The sequence below is a fragment of the Bidens hawaiensis genome, unplaced genomic scaffold (genome assembly GCF_021521415.1).
Source record: "Bidens hawaiensis isolate Kalapana, Puna unplaced genomic scaffold, B.hawaiensis_p1.1 tig00021991_1, whole genome shotgun sequence".
NCBI classification, from domain to species: domain Eukaryota; kingdom Viridiplantae; phylum Streptophyta; class Magnoliopsida; order Asterales; family Asteraceae; genus Bidens; species Bidens hawaiensis.
The window spans coordinates 290,392-310,066 of NW_027493404.1; the positions used below are offsets into that span (position 1 = coordinate 290,392).

Consider the following 19,675-nt stretch of genomic DNA (forward strand, 5'->3'; position numbering starts at 1 on the left):
GGAAAATACCGACGAGAAATCCTAAGTAACAATAATTGCGGGAAAATAAATATGGATTGAATACGAAGCTAAAACTATATAGAGGTTCAGGATTTGATAATCGAGTGTAATCTCACAAAAGGTATTCATTAGTTAGATTTATTATAAATTTTATTATCAAAATTTTATCACAATAAATATGATTTAATTATAATAAACACCTAAAAATTATTGAATAAATACTTATTAAGATTTTATAGATTATATAAAGAGATTTGTTTATCCCAATATAAAAATACGTTTAATATATTTTTATTATTAATAAAGATTTCTTTTATATTAGGACTGTATATAATAAATGATAAATAATAATTAATAACATTTATATAAAATATGATCTTTTAATAATATGCTTAAACTATATTTTTAATACGTTAATTAACAAGGTCATATTATATATTTTAAATTAAAACATTATTAAAATCTTTATTAAAACCACAATAAATCTTTTAATAATAATATATATATGATGACCGTCGTTCGAGTCATGCAAAAACCTAAATAACCTAAGTAGATAGGGTAAATAAGGTATCGTATCCACCAGGAGTATGTGATCAATGCAAATCGTGTAGACAGTTTTAATATTATGAAGTAGCAGATTTTAGTGCTGATCACACAAGCAATAGTTTGAATTTAGAATTAAGCAAACAAGCGAGTAAACAAGTTTCAGTCAATTAACAAAAGACAATAACACCTGGGACTTCAAGTTAGCAACCTACAACAATATCATGCAACCTAACAGATTAATCGTTAACGGTTAACTACAGACTGATCAACTAGACAAAACCTTAGACATCAATAATCGCTTTACATACGCATTGGTTAACAAACAGTCCCTACCAATGTGACTCAGTTAAGGGCAATCATATGTTTTATCATATTCAATCTAATCAAACAGTCCTATGATAAATTATTATAGAAACTGGTAACTAATCGTTCAGATAAACGTAAACCTAAACCGATTGAACACACAAAATACCGAACATCAATAATCAAAGACCAACCATAAACAATTATACATAAGTGTTCTTAGTCACATGAGAAAACTGAAAGAATTACAAACTATACATTCCCGGGTGAGATTCTAGGAGATTAGCCGAGCCGCGACATCATGGAATCGTCAATAATGATGAAATAGAGCATGTCTATGGTCTCGGTACGAACTGAAATGGTGGAATCGCCTTCTCTAACCTCTGGAAATCGCCTTGCTTGATAAAAAACGAGTTAAGGTCGTGTTGATGAAAACTGATATAAAACCCTCGCTGCCCATCTGCACACCCCATCGCGATACGCGATAGGGGTCTTCATTGGTCCATCGCGTATCGCGATAGACCCTTGGTTAACAATCATTAAAACATCCCACCGCGATACGTGATGGGTCTTGTCACCAGCAACCATCTTTTATCTTTTCATTATGCGTGCTGGACGTCCCGGGTCTTCAATACATGCATCAGCAGGTCCAAGTTAAGTAATTTAACGCCTGTGACCTGAAATACAATAATACACATATGAAGTAACAAAGTTTCTACAATAAACGATTAAAACTAATAAATAAACAAACTAAAACATATACAAATTAACCAACTATCAATACACATATATGTGTGTGTGTGTGTGTGTGTATAGAAAATGGTTCAAATAAAAAACAATTGTTTTGTGAGAAGTGTGAGAATGCTTTAAAATAAGGTACATCACATAAATAGGACACTATAACATGTACATAGAAAACTATACAACTTTTAGAAACTACCAATCTCAACCACTAGATCCTATATCCAAGGGTGTACATCTCTCCTTATGCTTCTCACAAAACTATTGTTTTTTTACATTAACCCTACCCTATATATATATATATATATATATATGATTTTAACTAAGATTCAAAAACATGATCAATTAATATGTCGGTCTTATAAAAATATTGATTATTTATGATTTATAATATTACAATTTCGGTTGACTTTCAGCTTGAGGTTGTTGTACACTGTGCATTACAAGTGTTTTGCGCAGTTATGTCTGTATAATATGCATTGCAACTGATTTGTGCAGTGATTGGACCTAAATTGCCACTAACTCTCACTCCCACCGACTTTTCGCTTTGACCGGTTTGGCTCTTCATGATAAGAGCGGTCGTGGAGCTCGATGGCGACACCGATAGAAACTGTTTCCGAGCGTTGAGTTTCTTGGCGACGATGGGTGTTGGTGCTCGATGGTTGCCAACAAACCTGTTCTTCCACGTATGTCGCAGCCACAAATCGAATATTTTATTTGAACATTCCGGCAACAATAGTGTGAGATTGCGATGTTCCTATACTTTTACCTACTTTTTCTCTTTAATCATGGTTGATTTTCCAATCGTAAGGAAAGTTGAAACTTTTGCCCAAAATTGCCATCACTTTTGTAATGGCAATTGGAATGATATTAACTCCTATTTACACTATTCTTGAACAACTTGGGCCCGGGCCTTCTTTCGCACTATTGCGGATATGAAAAGAATGGGAAAAATCGGATTCAGTTGTCAACTTCTTCAGAGACTACGAGTGTAATAGGAGCATCCGTCGACAAAAGGATCACCCTAATATGATCATCTCATGGCTATTGAGAACGAATCAAATCAGATGGTTCCTCCAAGCTACCAACAAATGAACTATACCATTTGATCCATATATCAGCCAAAAATTGTAGAGAAAAAAAATGTTGCTTATTGCTTTTTTGTAACTAATGATGTTATTGGTGACAACTAAATGCACTTGGGTTTGCTCCAGAAGTAACTGTTTTGTTTGCATTTGTTTGATCATGCACAACAAGTGGTTGTTTAAATGCATGTCTTGGTTATCCATTTCAATAACCATTTGTAAATCTTATTGAGGTTATATTACAGTTGTAAACATATCATGGACTAAATCATCTCATCCATACTACCACATGACATAAAAGAACATGATGCACCATCATCGCTAAAAGCAAGAGTCATAAAGAAAATGGAAGCCACGCACGAGACAAGGAGACTTATGCTAAGTGTTTGTTCACATCCATGTATACCCCACAAAATTATGCACTTTACGTTATGTTATATTAACTATAATAATATTGAAAACTGATGCACTTTGCATCTGTCACAAGGAGTCAATATTGAGGCAGCCACTGACACGAAATAAGAGACTAATCACCAACAACACAAAGCTACCTAAAATCAAAAGGTAGTTGTCTCACTATACAGTAATTGTTTCTTACATAAGTTTACAATAAAAAAAATAGTGGTAACTGATAACTGTTATAATTCCAGTTTGATAAAATAGATTTACCATATGATCACTTATAATTGTTTTCTTTGATTTTATTGTAGTAATCTTACTTATATATAGTATTTGAAAATTATAACCTTAAAACTACACGTACTGTTGTTGTAGGCTATATTGAATAACAAAAATGATAATAGTAAAAACAAAAAAAAGAAGAAAAAAACAACCTCATTTGCTTTTGGGAATTTATTTACTAAAGAAAACTATTTCACCATTGCAGCCGACCCCAACGAAAAAGCCGATACAACGATGGTTCGGTATCTAACGAATACCAAGCACCTCTTTTTGGGAATATCATGAGTAGGTAAACCCCATCTCCGTGAAAAAAAAAACTCAGCAAACATAAAACTAATTGATACTCATTACTTAATTACAGGTAAAGCTCTATTTTGAAATCAAATTAAGGACTGAAATGCAGGTTGATTATTGTATACGTATAATAAGAGTCGTTTGGGTAATGTTTTTTTCGTTTTCGACTTAGCCGGGGAGCATAAGAAAGGGCTAAAACATGATTGTGCAAAACAATGTGAGTATATTGTTATCTTTGTTCCTATTATTTTAATTTATTTTGGACATAATTCTATCTTTGCTTGAATCAATTTTCATGTATGTCTTTCGAATTTGTAGAGTAGTTGATTGGTTAGTGATTATAGGGAATATCTCATAAAATAGTAATCAACTTTTAAAAGTGTTTCAATTACGTCACTTATGCATATTTTTCTCTAATCGGGTCACTAAATCTTCAAATTGAGTCTCACCGATTTTTTTGTACGTTAAGAAAGAAATGGAGGATAAGGTGTGAGGGTCGGAATTTGTAATATATGTAGTTTTGTTTAAAAAAATTAAAAAACCTTAATTATATTAAAATTCAAAAATAAAAAATAAAATTCACGTAGCCACTCAACGTCAACATAAGAAAAGTTAAAAAGATTTTCTATTTGAAACAAAAATGAAAAACGCTAAAAAAACATGTTAAAACCTTTAATTTAATAAAATATAAAAGTTGAGTGACTTATTTAGAACACTTTTTAAAGTTGAGTGATTTAATTGGAACACTTTTGACACTTGGTTATTATTCTATGAAATTGCCCATATAATATATGACAGATTTACATATAGGTCACTGAAATATTGAGGTGGAAACAAAATATGTTAAAGTATAGTTTAGGGTCAGATTTGAGTCTATTTTAATGGTTTTGTCATGTGCCCCCTCCCCCCCCCCCTCCCCCGCAACGCGGGGGGTCTACCTACTAGTTTTATAATAATTTATAATGTTAATTAGTATTTAACTATGATTAATAAACAATTAAAAAAAGTTTCAAAAAAAAAGGCAAAACAGGGCTAGAGGAGTCGAACCCGCGCCTCCCAGCAGTTAGGTTGTTACACGCAGTGCACTGGCCAGCTGAGCCAGTGACTAACTCGGTCAATATCTGGAATCGTTTATACTTAACCAGAAGCAACATAAACCCTTAATAACATATGAACCCTAGCTCATCAATCGGCCAAATCGTTAAGTGATTGGCCGTTGATATCAGGGCTATTGTACAGCAATAAACGACGAGCAAAACCATATAATTTAATAACCTATTACGATGTGGATTGGATGCTTAATTTGATCAAAGCTACGACTAGAAACGATGAGGAACAAGGTGATGAAGGATGTTACAACTAAACTGATTATGGAGGTTTGATAGGCGTTGCTATAAGGGTTATATATCTCCGTTTAATTGCATTATGATGTTCGTTATATTATAGTTTGATTAACGAGTAATGACGATTTAGTATAATAAGAAATCCGTATCGTATTGATCATCGTTTCCTAATTACTTACGTCGGTGGAGTTTGTAACAAGTATTACAAAGTTTGCATAAATCAATTACAAGTTAATACGAGAATTATAGTTCAAGGAAATAAAACGAGTTTCAAGTAGTGATGTTGGTCGGGTATGGGTACCTAGTTGGACCAGTGTGGAGTTATAATATTATAAAATAGGGAATATCTCATAGAATATTAACCAACTTTCAAAAGTGTTTCAATTATGTCACTTATGCATATTTTTCTTTAATCGGGTCACTAAATATTTAAATTGAGTCTCACCGATTTTTTTGTACATCAAGAAAGAAATGGAGGATAAGGTGTGGGGTCGGAATTTGTAATATATGTAGTTTTATTTAAAAAAAATTAAAAACCCTTAATTATATTAAAATTCAAAAATAAAAAATAAAATTCACGTCGCCACTCAACGTCAACATAAAAAAAAGATAAAAAGATTTTCTATGTGAAACAAAAAAGAGAAACGCTAAAAAACATGTTAAAACCTTTAATTTAATAAAATATAAAAGTTGAGTGGCTTATTTAGAACACTTTTTAAAGTTGAGTGATTTAATTGGAACACTTTTGAAACTTGGTTATTATTCTATGAAATTGCCCATATAATATATGACAGATTTACATATAGGTCCCTGAAATATTGAGGTGGAAACAAAATATGTTAAAGTATAGTTTAGGGTCAGATTGGAATCTATTTTAATGGTTTTGTCATGTGCCCCCCCCCCCCCCCTCCGCAATGTGGGGGGTCTACCTACTAGTTTTATAATAATTAATAATGTTAACTAGTATTTTACTATGATTAATAAACAATTAAAGAAAAAGTTTTTAAAAAAAGGGCAAAACGGGGCTAGAGGAATCGAACCCGCGCCCCCAGCAGTCAGGTTCTTACACGCAGTGCACTGGCCAGCTGAGCCAGTTACTAACTCGGTCAATATTTGGAATCGTTTATACTTAACCAGAAGCAACATAAACCCCTAATAATATATGAAGCCTAGCTCATCAATCGGCCAAATCGTTAAGTGATTGGCCGATTGATATCAGGGCTATTGTACAACAATAAACGACGAGCAAAACCATATAATTTAATTACCTATTACGATGAGGATTGGCTGCTTAATTTGATCAAAGCTACGACGGCCAGAAACGATGACGAACAAGGTAATGAAGGTTGTTACAACTAAATTGCGCTGCTATAATATATCTCCGTTCAATTGCATTATGATGTTCGTTATATTATAGTTTGATTAACGAGTAACGACGGTTTAGTATAATAAGAAATCCGTATCGTATTGATCATCGTTTCCTAATTACTTACGTCGGTAGAGTTCGTAACAAGTATTACAAAGATTGCATAAATCAATTACCAAGTTAATACGAGAATTATAGTTCAAGGAAATCAAACGGGTTCCGGGTTGTGATGTTGGTCGGGTATGGGTACCTAGTTGGACCAGTGTGGAGTTATAATATTATAATATAGGGAATATCTCATAGAATATTAATCAACTTTTAAAAGTGTTCCAATTAGGTCACTTATGCATATTTTTCCTCTAATCGGGTCACTAAATCTTCAAATTGAGTCTCACCGATTTTTTTGTACGTCAAGAAAGAAATGGAGCATAAGGTGTGGGGGTCGGAATTTGTAATATATGTAGTTATATTTAAAAAAATTAAAAAACCTTAATTATATTAAAATTCAAAAATAAAAAATAAAATTCACGTCGCCACTCAACGTCAACATAAAAAAAAGATAAAAAGATTTTCTATGTGAAACAAAAAAGAAAAACGCTAAAAAAACATGTTAAAACCTTTAATTTAATAAAATATAAAAGTTGAATGACTTAATTAGAACACTTTTTAAAGTTGAGTGATATAATTAGAACACTTTTGAAACTTAGTTACTATTCTATTAAATTTCCCATATATGGCAGATTTACATCTAGGTCCCTAAAGTATTGAGGTGGAAACAAAATATGTTTAAAGTATAGTTTAGGGTAAAAAATGTATATGTTTCAAAGTTATTTTGATATATATTAAATAAACAAATTAACTAAATAATTTTTTTAGTCAAAACTAATTTTTATTAACATTTAACACAAACCAAACTACATCTGAATAATGGGTAAGCGAGCAACAAGCTGCGCCGCTATCTCCTTCTGGATCGCAAAGCCTATTCTATTAAATATAAATAATATTTAAATAATAAATACTCGAATAACGCGATATTTGCTTGATAAAAATTCCCGAACATAAAAACGGGTGAGGTAACGGTTAATAAAATAAAAATTTAAAATCCGAGTTGTTACATTAGGGAAACACATGTCGACAGTGGAGTACTGGTCTATTGTTAAATATCGTATAATGTTCCCACTATTCTCAGTTGATGAACTATGCCCCGTGTGCCGTAAAGTTTATTTGGATAATTTTGGTGAACATGCCGTTCATTGCAAGGAGCTTTCGGATTTTAAATATAGACATGATTTGGTCAGAGATGTCCTTTGCAATGTGTTGAAACGAGCGGAGATCTCGGCAAAAAAAGAAGCTCATGTGAATTTCCTGACAGATCCCCTTGAAGGGGGGGGGGGGGGGGCGTGTATCGAAATTAAATTGAGGGTATGTTTGTCAAAACTAGATAGTGAAAGAGTAGCCGGAGAAAACGGGCTTAGCAAAACAAAGAGAGAAACTCGGGCGTAGTCCATAAGAAAAAGTTGAATCGCAAGCGGGCAGCGCCAAACCAATCTCCTTTTGTTTCTTTCTTTCTTTCTTTCTTTCTTTCTAGGGTCAGGTATCTGCTGGCATCGACTGCCAAAATCAGCAACACCCTCCTCCCTTATCACTAAAATACCAATCCAATCCAATCCAATCCAATCCAATCCTCAGGTAAAACAACCATACATTTTCTCTCATATTCTTTATACAGGAAATCAATCAATCAATCGATAAACACATCTATTTGTTTGTTTGTTTCAGAAACCAACTCTAGGCCAACTGACTGCTGTAATGTAATGTAATGGAGCAGCAGCCTGACTCAAACAGAATCAACCTAGTAAGTATTATTGTTATTATTATTCACCTTCCTCAATTCAGTTGTTATTTATCTAATTATTCCAACTGCTTTCTGTTAATGTTTAGCAACTTACTCACACACACACACTGTTGTTTGTTACTTTACTCTAAGTTTAACTCTACTAACCTAACCACCAAACTATCTATTATCAATCATACCATACCATAGATGACCTGAGTCTTAGGCCAAAGTGCAATTTATCATGGGCTGTTAAGAAGATTATAGGCCTAGCCCCAAATAGTGTTGTTGTATAAGCAAATGATGGACAAGGCCCGGTCATCTATGATGGATGGACAAGGGAGGAAACGTATCAACAATCCCAAAATTCATGTTTGGGAAAGCGAGCATACCGCAACCTTGCTCCTACTATACTCCTACTTATGGATGTTCACAAATCTCTTACTTGCAGTAGGCTGTTATTTAGATATATTTCCTTAGTTCGGATTTTTGATCACTCATACCCAAAGTTTACTTTATGCACCATCAGGAATTACAACACATGGTGTTGATAACCAACATTCAATAGTTGTTGAATTTTCTTTATTATCGTCTTTACCTACATGTAACATTCCTTATCCGAGAAGTTAGATTTGGTTTTTGATACGTGGTGACAGGTTTTTACCATTAAATTTATACCAAAAGTGAAGATTTGTGATGTTTCTTTTCTTGCTGTTACGTTTTTAATTTTACACCAATGACACCATTAGTGATAAATTGGATGCATGATTTTGTCCTAACATTTGTATTAGTTACATTTGAAACTTACACATTAACACGATACCACACCTTTAGAATATTATTCAAAAAGCCCTGTGAGCTCACTATGAGTACAATAACACATTACAGTAATTCCATGCAGTTGTCTGACTTTTGACTTTAGCTTTGATGTAAGTTAATCTAGCTTGCACAAGGAATTGCATTATTTAACGCATTACTATTGAAATGTGATTACCAGTATGTATGTTATGTTGTGAGTATGCTGGCAAAACAACCATTTTGGGTTGGACGTAATGGGTCAGATTAGGTTTGGGTCAGGACGGGCAAATTTTAAAAATGGTCATTATTCAGGTCAGAACGTGTTTTGACAAAAATGGATATGGGTCAAAATGGACAAATGAACAAAGAGTTCTCAACTAATGTTTCATCAACACCTTTGTATTTCCAAAGCTTTATTGTTTTGAATTTTGTTATCTGAAGAGTTTTCTGAATTAAGAAGTAACAAAATAGTTTTAGGTGGGCAAAACTTCTGGTAAGAAAAAATGTGCTCAATTACATAAACTGGATATCGTAAGGTTAAATAGTTCATATGTTTTGCAATATAGTTCTCAGTACTAAGCACATGATGCCAATCAGTTAATTGCCTTTTACCCCTAAAAGAGACTTGCAAGAAAAAATTTTCAACTGAAGGCTTCATCTTGATTTGTATGATGTAGCATAATAATTTCCTGGTTACTAGATGATATGATTTATATTCATCGTTTAAGCCTAAGTTTACTGGTTCTGATAATCTTAATTATTGTAGCTATCTAAAAAATGGTTACACAATCAAAACATTTATTTGACAGTCAATCAACTCAAACCAAGAGATCGAACATAGCAGGAAAGTATGAGTAAAATGTTTGAAAAGCCACTTTTGAACGAGCATTTTAAACTACGCACATTTTCCCATTGGTTCTTATATGGCTAAAACCTTAACTTCAGTAGAAAGTAGAAACCATGAAATCAACGAGATTGCTGATCTAGTAGCCGTAATATACGCTAGTGAAAAGGGATGTATTCAATCCAACCAGAATTTGTAGTAAACAGTTTTTAAGTTTGTTAAATAACAAATATCACTAAGGACATGCATAGTTGTGAGGTTTGTAATAAAAGTAAATTGACTTGACCTCATGCATCCAGTTTTTTAAAGCTTCGCATTAAGGACATTTGCAGTGTTCTTTTTCTCTTGATTCTTTGAAGAGCTTTGCATGCCCTCTTAGTGGCTATGATGTCAGTATGATTCACATTAATCGGTGTTAGAATTTTTGATATATTCCACCTCCATCCAATATGAATTTCTGATACTGCTTTATGCTTTATGTTATTTTCAACTAACGCAATGAACATTGTGTTTTAAGGTTCAGTTACCAGAAGGGGTGGCTCCATTCATACACATTACCCGGAATGAGCGTTCAGGACGGAAGTATGTCATTTCTACATTACATTATGCCTTTATGAGAAATTATTTTGTCCATTGATTTATAGAAATTCTGTATGTATATGGTGTTTCTTCATTTTCAGTTTTTTTTAATACAAATGCAAACAATACAATATGTTTGTCTAATAGGTTCTAATAGGCAATTTAAGTGTGCTAGTTTATATGCTTCAGCTTGATGAGTAATGGCCGTCAAACACCATGTTTCTAAATGTAAAAAAAATTCAAATAAAATTATTTAGTAAGTTGCGAGTAAAAAACTTCATTACATGCTGACCATCCATTTAACTTAACATCTATAAATAATTTCTTCATGAGAATTTGCTGTGATCTATATTCTGTTTTAGGTCAAAACAGTCTTTATCAAAAGATGAGGGCCCAAATTGGTGGTTACACAGAACATGTGGGAACCATCTTGTACCTGATAGCACATAACATTGTTATAGACTGTTTTTGAGTAAAAACTGCAATCCATGGACCAGATTTGCATTTTTTGAAAATACATAACCGTTACTGATTGGATGAGCTCAACAATCTCTACAGTGGCATCCTCTAGGAGGAGCTTTCTATGGAATGGTTTTTTAAATTTGTTGTAATTGTATGACAATTTTGTTTAAGAAAATTAAGGGTTGTGTGAAGCCATCAAATATTTTGACAGTTCACTCATAGTTTACCTTTTTTTTTTTGTTTTTTTTTTCAGTTTGTTTTGTCTGTTTCTGGCTGTTGAATTGTACGTGTGTGTATCATTTGTGTTTGGACCAGCGTTTTGAAGTTCTTCTTTTCCAGGCATATAAAGAAAAAAGAAGAGGATATTGCTGTCTGTGAATGCAAGTTTGATCCTAACAAAATTGAGTTCGCATGTGGAGAGATGTGTTTGAATGTGTTAACCAACACAGAATGCACACCTGGATATTGCCCATGTGGCAGCTATTGCAAGAACCAGGTAATGACAGGGAGGGCACTAGTTTATTGTAACTTCGCTTTCTTTCAAGCATTTATGCTATTATAATATTTTAAGGTCTACTTATGTTTCATTAGTTTTGTTATTCAATGTATTTAAACTGATAGGACTTTTTGTTTATATATTCATGGGTTTTTTTGTTAACAATAAATTGTAGATACATCATTGCAGCCTGAACTAAGTTGGACATGACTTTAGGAGGCATTAAAGTTGGTTTTTATAAAGTATTTGTGTTAGCATGTTTGTATTTTTGGCCTATCAAGAAACAGATATTTGGGTTTCAAGTAATATAAGTAATATGCGTGTCTCAGTGTTCTTTATTTTTATTTTCTATAATTTAATTTTGGAAGTATCTCATGTTCTTGTGATAGGAATCGTATCTAGTTTCTACTCTAAATGTCATTTGTCTATTTTAGGAGGGGGTCAAGTGCAACTTATATTTCTATAAACAGGTATTAATAGCTAATAGGGAAGGAGAGTATGTTTTATGTTTAAGATGGCATTGCCATGGCTCCTGCGTATGCGGTGAGAGAGGGCTAGGCCCGGGAACCTATTGTAATCTTTCTTTACGTTTTCGTAATACAATCGTTCGGTCTCTTGTTTGCCTTACTCTATTCTCTAATCTCAATTAACCACAAGCATTATATATGAAACTCTATCATTGGTCCGACTTGCCATTGACCTGCCAACACCATGGTGAATCAACAAGCTCGCTTGGATATTCATGAACAGCAGATTCAACAACTACAATCAGATATCACTGAGATCAATGCTGCTCTCTCCACGTTAATAGCATATCGGGAGGAGTCACGGGAATTTCGTCAGGTCGTTGTGGCTTGGATGAAGTCGCAAGAGAAGAAAATCGATGATGGTTCGTCAGGATCTGGATTCACCAGTCACGTTTCCTTTGTTTCGGGTTCCAAATCTGACTTAGCCAGGTCTCCATCACTCCTTCTTGATCTATCATCAGATCTGGAAACTGACTTAGCGGTGGATCGTTCCTCTGGCTCTCTTCTTAATTCTCCATCTCTAATCGCTCAATTGGAGGCAATAATATCCCATTCTGAAGCGAATTTGGTTGGCGATGGTGATGATCTACCCAAATTTGATAAAAAAGCAACCGACCAGGTCTATTTTCAGATCTGGAAATTGACTTAGCGGTGGATCGTTCCTCTGGCTCTCTTCTTAATTCTCCATCTCTAATCGCTCAATTGGAGGCAATAATATCCCGTTTTGAAGCGAATTAGGTTGGCGGTGGTGATGATCTACCCAGATCTGATAAAAAAACAACCGACCAGGCCAAATTGGGGTTGATAGATGATAATTGGGCCATATCGGATCACTTTAGGTGGCCTTTACGCTCCCGTACATGGGTGGGCCACAATGTGAAGCAGCTAATGGTTGTGGGCCGATACTCTCCAGATCTGGGCTCGTTATATGGAAGACTTCCTCCAGGCGCTCCGCTTCTATCTTCTTCTTCCAATATGACTGGAAATCCACATGATACTGGTGATTTCAAGCTTCATTCAATGAATTTTGTTTTCACAGGCCTACAAATATTGTACCTAGTGTTCCTCAAAGTCGATACAAAATCGGTAGTGAATTGCGTGTTCAAACTTATGAATGGAAACCGAGTTGGGACTCTGGTTGGATTGAAGATGCAATCACAAGTGCGGATTGGGATTGCTCAGGTTTTTCTCCGAAAATTGATTCTAATTCTCCAATTCCAAAAGCTATTCCAGATCTTAGGGGCGCTCGGATTTCCGAATATTGGTCTGTTTCACTCAAATTGACTTCCTTCCATGGTAGACCCGATTTGTTTGCTGATCTCAATAGCCGGTGGACTTGGACTTCCTGTAGCTTTTCTAACTCATGCCATAGTATGTCAACAGCTTCCTGATTCCATAGACCTTGCAAAACATTTGTTGATTGGCTATATGAATGTTGCTCGATTGCACTCTGTTGCAATAGTGCACGCAGCTGAGAATACAACACCACTGCTGTGACAAAGGCGTTTTCGTTCAAACTTGGAGATCAACGTGTTGGTTGGAAAGAAGGAACGGTACCCTTGATCTTTGGTTTAACAGTCTCACTTCTAAAACCGTATACAGTCTTTTTGGGGTCTTCAGGTAGACTTTTCAGCTTTTGATTGCTCCAAGTCATTTCTGGGTGGTGCATGGGCAGGGCCGTCCTTCTGAAAATGCTCTTGGGGAAGCCTCCGCTTGGTTGTCGAGACAGTTGTTCTTCCCAGTCTTGAGGGCAAGATTGTTTTGAAAGGGGGAGTACTGATAGGAATCGTATCTAGTTTCTACTCTAAATGTCATTTGTCTATTTTAGCAGGGGGTCAAGTGCAACTTATATTTCTATAAATAGGTATTAATAGCTAATAGGGAAGGAGAGTATGTTTTATGTTTAAGATGGCATTGCCATGGCTCCTGCGTATGCGGTGAGAGAGGGCTAGGCCCGGGAACCTATTGTAATCTTTCTTTACGTTTTCGTAATACAATCGTTCGGTCTCTTGTTTGCCTTATTCTATTCTCTAATCTCAATTAACCACATGCATAATATATCAAACCCTATCATCTTGAGTGCCATGAAGGAATCATATTGTGTGATTAGTTTTAATGTGTAGCTTTTCACCATTTTCAGAGGTTTCAAAGATCTGAATATGCAAAGACAAAGTTATTCAAGACTGAGGGCCGTGGGTGGGGTCTTTTAGCTGATGAAAATATTAAGGTAACATGTTTATGTATATGTATATGCCGGTTGTTAACGTTGTAGGATTCAAGTTATCAGATATAAATGTTTTACGTGTTGCTGTGTTTTTCAATTTTATATGGTTAGGCTGGAATGTTCATTATTGAATACTGTGGAGAAGTAATCTCTTCAGATGAGGCAAAGCTCAGATCTCAAACTTATGAAGCTGAAGGTACAGCGTGGCAATTTTGACTCTTTACTTATGGGTTATGTTTCATCTTTAATAAGTCATACTCATACATATACAATATAAAAGCAGAGCGGGCCGAAAGTTGACCAACTATTACATTGTATCAAAATTATAACCTCTGTAATCATTTTTGACTAAGTAATCATTCTATAAATAAACTCAAATTTGGGTGCAGGTTTAAGGGATGCATATATAATCTCTCTTAATGCCACTTACTATATTGATGCCACCAGGAAAGGAAGCCTTGGTAGATTCATTAACCACTCCTGGTAAGTTACACTGCTAAACAAAATATTATCAGAAGCTATAGGTTAGAGCTGGCAATTTTCACTCTACTTTTGAAGGGATCAACTTGGGCTATGTTCTTTTAGCAGGTCAAACTGGTAAATTCAACAAATATCAGCACTAAAACATCCTAAATTTATCCTACATTACACACTAATTATTAATAAAAAAAGTAATAAATTACCGGGTTTGACCTGTTACCCAACTTGCCCATTAATTCGGTCCGTCTACTGGTGGGTTAACTGTTTCTTGTTGGCTGCAGCCAACCGAATTGTGAGACAAGGAAGTGGACGGTATTGGGGGAAACAAGGGTCGGGATTTTTGCAACCCAAGACATTTCTGTTGAAACAGAACTGGCATATGACTATAACTTTGAATGGTATGGTGGTGTTAACGTGCGTTGTCTCTGTGGGGCCCCTAACTGTTCTATTTTTCTTGGTGCAAAGTCTCAAGGTTTTCAGGTGAAGTTCTTTTCAACGCATTAGCTGTTTAAATGCATGGTTATATCTTTATTCTTTGTTATATTGGCAAAAGCAGATAGCACTAGCGGTAACAGTTTTGACCCATTTACTTATGAAAGGGTCGAAAAGGGTTGTGTGATTATCTCAAGCGTGTCAAATAAACGATATAACTAAATGGGGAAGGGGTAAATGGGCTGAAAGTCACTCAAAGTCTATAGTAGATGCATACAACCCCTTAAATCGTGACATTGCAACATATATAGTTATGATTATATTCTTTTGTAACCATAGTTATCAACTTATCACATTAAGTGGTGTTTTTTATTCTTTTCTGTGGATAAAAAAAGTATTTGCCGGTTAACGCAACCTGACCCAGCTTGTTTTGACTGTAACTCAAAAAATTGACACCAGTTTAAGCTTGTGTTTAAGACATGTGACTTGTTAACTGGTATTTAACAGGCTTTTTATATGAAATTTTAGCTCCAACTTATCTCATTTGGATTTTTTTGTTCTTTAACTTTAGTTTTTTGATCTTTGATTGGATGATGTCTTTATGGCTACTTTTGTAATATTAAAGTTGAATTGCCTGCCAGATTTTCCATCAGTTCTCTTTCACGTATTGCATTAGGTGATAGGGCCATGATTGAATCGTAACAGCGTGACAAGGATTTTGCATTATTAAATTGACAAAGGAACCTTTGTGCAATTTTAATTTAAATAATGCTCATCATAACTAATCTCATGCTAGTTTTTCTTTTAATTGAGCTGTGGAGTTTGAAAGATTTCATGGCAGACCTCACAATATGAACCCAATTACTGAATAAGAAAATCCTATTAAATCATAGTTATCAAAATCGTCCGCTTAAGGCGCTTAAGAGCATTTATTGGTGAGGCGCAATAAATGCGCTTTTAATGCATCGATATTAAAAAGCGCTGACCTGTTCCTGTTCTCAATGGCATGGGTATTAATTAATTATTAAATGGCATTTAACCCACCTCTTCCTATTCTCAAGTAAAAACTAAAACTCCCACTATTTAAGGGCTCAACTAGTTTATTATTTATTATTTAATATATATACTTATTTATTATTTATTATTTAATATATATACGTTTTAATGCTTTTTTTCTATATTTATTATTTATTTTTCTTTTATAAATATAACACAATATATGTTGTTTAGTATTTAGTCATGTTTATCATTATCATAATTTGATATATAAATAATAATAGTTACATAAGTATATATTAAATTTTAATATATACTTATGTAACTATTATTATTTATATATCAAATTATGATAAACATGACTAAATACTATGAACTGTTTCAAGAATGAATCTTTGTTTTTATAATAAGATGTTCTACTTTAGTTAAAATTTTGTTTTTTAATGTGCGCTTTTTTTTTAAATCGGGCGCTTTTTTTGCGCTTTTATTTTGGGCGCTAGGTGAAGCCTCAACGCTTCCGAGCGCTTATTGCTTTTGATAACTATGTATTAAATTTTGTATCTTTAAGATCATGACAGTTGCAACTTTCTCAAATAGAATCCAAGTGGTTAAACTACACACGCAATGGCCATTCTGGAATTCCTTTATGGTATGACCATTTTTATTATTGTTTTTAAGCTTTTTATGCATCTTATAAACTTTCAAAAACACTCACCATTTTCACACTAAATACAATTAGAACAAGATTCTGTGTGACTAAAGTTACCAGTCAGTGACTAAACAATCTAAACAGATCTGAATCAGTTGTTCCAGCTGCAGTGATCGGACAGCAGATTGAAACAGCATCTTCCAATGCTCTTGGTCTGATGCGAATCATGCGATAGCTGTTAAGCGGTGATAATGGGGCAGTGCAAACAGACTCATTTAATTGCAGTTTGTGAGTGTGAATTTGATTGTGTTTGCACCACCCAAATATTGCTGTTGCATCATCGCTAACAGCCGCTATACCAGAATAAGATTGTCGGCAACTACTGTTTCAATCTAGTGTTCTGCCGTTGCTGCTGGAATAACTGATTCAGATAAGTTCAAATTGTTTTGAGTCACCGTTGGGTAACTTCAGTCTCAAGGAATCTCGTTCTAATCAGTCGTGATACTCTCAGCAAGTATGTAGTATTCTCTGCGCATGTGTATTGGGGGAGGGGGGGGGGGTATGAATCGGTTGACTCGTAACACAAAATTTTGTTGAGCTTTATACTGGACTAGGTTCCCCGTAAATTTGAACACTTGGTGTACCCGCACAAAGAATACTACATCTAACAACTGATTTTGAAGGTTTCCTATAAATCCGACTCATTTTTATAAATAAAATAAGATGTATTACTTTTACTTTTTTTCATTTGCATAGTAGCTGCAAGGAACAATTAAACTTGTTTAGGCTGCAATACCAAGATCCTTTTGTCTAATATGATCTTTACATGAATTATTCAAGTGTCATCTAAGATTCCTTCCAAGTGCCCCTTCCGTCCTAAAACAAGGGTTCACAAGATAAAACACAGTTTTAGGAAAGTGAAAGTAATGCAATTTAAAATAGTTAAATGCCAATTTACCCCTATGAAGTGCTTGTAGTTTTAGGATTCTGTAAAGAATGCATTATAGTGATAATTTAATTTGGAAGTTAACATTCTTTTTGGGACAAAGTAAGATAGTATTGCAATAGACCCCGGCATTGTTGTAAGTCACTATAAGTCACTACAAGAACAATAATTTTTATCAATCACCTTTAGTTGTTTCTATTAGTTGTGTTTATCTTCCCTTTTCTTGCTCATCAAGTTTTGTTAATTTGTTAACATTCTGTGGATTTACTTATATGTCAATCTGAAGTTAATAGTCGTGTTCGGGCCCCACTTGTTCTTAACATATTGCTTTCATTTGTATCTTGTTCCTTGTTAAACGTTTTGCATTCTTTTTTCTTATATCAATTGTCTTGCTCTTTTTAGGAAAATAGGTCTCGTTCCTTGTATAATCCATCTAATACATTGTTTTCTTTAACAGGAGCATAACCATGTGTGGGAAGATGGTGATGACAGGTAGTATATTCTGCATACATATTTGTACATTTGTGTCTATGTACTATATGCTATCTAGCTATACTAGTAAATATGAAATACTATATGCTTGGTCATACTCTTTATTTTCTTGGTCACATGACAAAACATTTCTTGTTGCTTATTTTTGAAGATTTTGTATTCTAAATGATGGAGGTGACAATTTTGGTATGATATTAAAAAGTACTCAAATGTTCACCTGAATCTTTTTATTAAAAAGAAATTACCATTATTGTTTAAATAATATAGTTTTTAATCGCATATAATACATTATTCTACAAACTTGAATAAACTGGACCAAAAAGAGGCGGTTGTCCGGTCCAACCTGACCCTACCTCATTCTGACCCGTCCATTTTGGCTGTTATCTAACCCATTTTGCCGCCTCAAAACGTTTTTTTTTTCTATAGGTACACGGTTGACGAATTCCCCCTTTATGATTCTGCTGAAGATGAACCGTTGGATAAGGTCAAGGTTACCAACGCACTGATAACTGTCAAAACCGAGTCTTTTGAGTCAAACAACAATGGTTTTGGATACAAGTACGAAAGTTTTTTAGGGTCAGCTAATGCTCGAGCTGTTGGTAATAATATCAAGAGTGAAGTGAAAGAAAGTAGTCAGACTGCTATAATAGTTTCTGGACCGAGCACTAATGATGAATTTAGCAACGGGTCAGGTACGGGTCCTGCAAAAAGGGCAGCTAAACGCGTTCCAAACAGGAAGCAAAAACTATCTGGTCGGAAACAGGTCAATGGAAAACGTGTTGTTGAACTCTTTGCCTCAAAGAAAGTGCAAGATGAACTTATGAAATGTGAGGTAAGCAGGATGATGCTCTACATTCTCTTTAAAGTACATTACAACCCGTTCATTAATAAATGGGTTAACCCGTTTGAAATTAACATGTTCTGTTAAACCCTTTTTCATGGTGTAGGAGGAACGAAATTTAGCAACCACAAAACTTGATTCTGTGTACGATGAAATACGCCCTGTGATTGAACTACGTGAAAGGGACAGCCTCGATTCTCTCCCAACAAGCGTAGCTGAAAAGTGGATAGAGGCGTCGTGTTCTAAACTAAAAGCGGATTTTGATCTTTATTTTACAGTTGTCAAAAATGTGGTCTGCCCTACTACCCATACAAATGAACCAAATCCTGATCTTTAGTATGCTGTTGACTTCTTGAAAAGTCAACGGTGGTCAAACATCATTTTCATTATCAACTTATAGTTTTGGTTTCGGAATTTGACCATGGAGAGTGAGATGACAACTATTCAAACTAGCAATCAACATTTAAAAAGTGAGATTTGTTCATTCTGGTCTTTTTTTAATTAGTTGTCGAATAAGATGACGCGCTTGTATTTTATGTGGCATATGATTTATTTTTTTAAATATTTTTTTGTTCGTCTAAGTTCTAATCTGTTCGTGTTAGAGTTCATAGACTTAGAAACTGTGCCCTTTGTAGGAAATTATGATTTGGTGAATAGAAGAAGAAATTGATCAAGTGAGTCACCCCCTAAATTTGTCTAGGATTCCTCCGAAGACG

At 34.4% G+C, this 19,675-nt stretch overlaps 1 protein-coding gene across 1 annotated transcript; it reads left to right on the forward strand.

Moving 5' to 3' along the window:
• The first annotated feature begins 8,170 nt into the window (after window positions 1–8,170).
• On the forward strand, window positions 8,171–19,468 carry LOC143564359 (histone-lysine N-methyltransferase ASHH1-like). Its single transcript, XM_077051661.1, has 10 exons — window positions 8,171–8,214; window positions 10,353–10,417; window positions 11,216–11,372; window positions 14,040–14,126; window positions 14,235–14,319; window positions 14,513–14,606; window positions 14,885–15,083; window positions 18,084–18,118; window positions 18,545–18,950; window positions 19,066–19,468. The coding sequence occupies exons 1-10, from the start codon at window positions 8,179–8,181 to the stop codon at window positions 19,294–19,296; spliced, it is 1,395 nt and encodes a 464-aa protein (XP_076907776.1). The 5' UTR covers window positions 8,171–8,178; the 3' UTR covers window positions 19,297–19,468.
• Window positions 19,469–19,675: the final 207 nt, after the last annotated feature.

Excerpts from the sequence above, each read along its gene's own strand:
- LOC143564359 (XM_077051661.1), top strand. The coding sequence starts at position 8,179 with ATGGAGCAGCAGCCTGACTCAAACAGAATCAACCTA. Across the intron at positions 8,215-10,352 it reads ACTCAAACAGAATCAACCTA|GTTCAGTTACCAGAAGGGGT; the intron begins GTAAGTATTATT and ends TTGTGTTTTAAG. Across the intron at positions 15,084-18,083 it reads CAAAGTCTCAAGGTTTTCAG|GAGCATAACCATGTGTGGGA; the intron begins GTGAAGTTCTTT and ends TTTCTTTAACAG.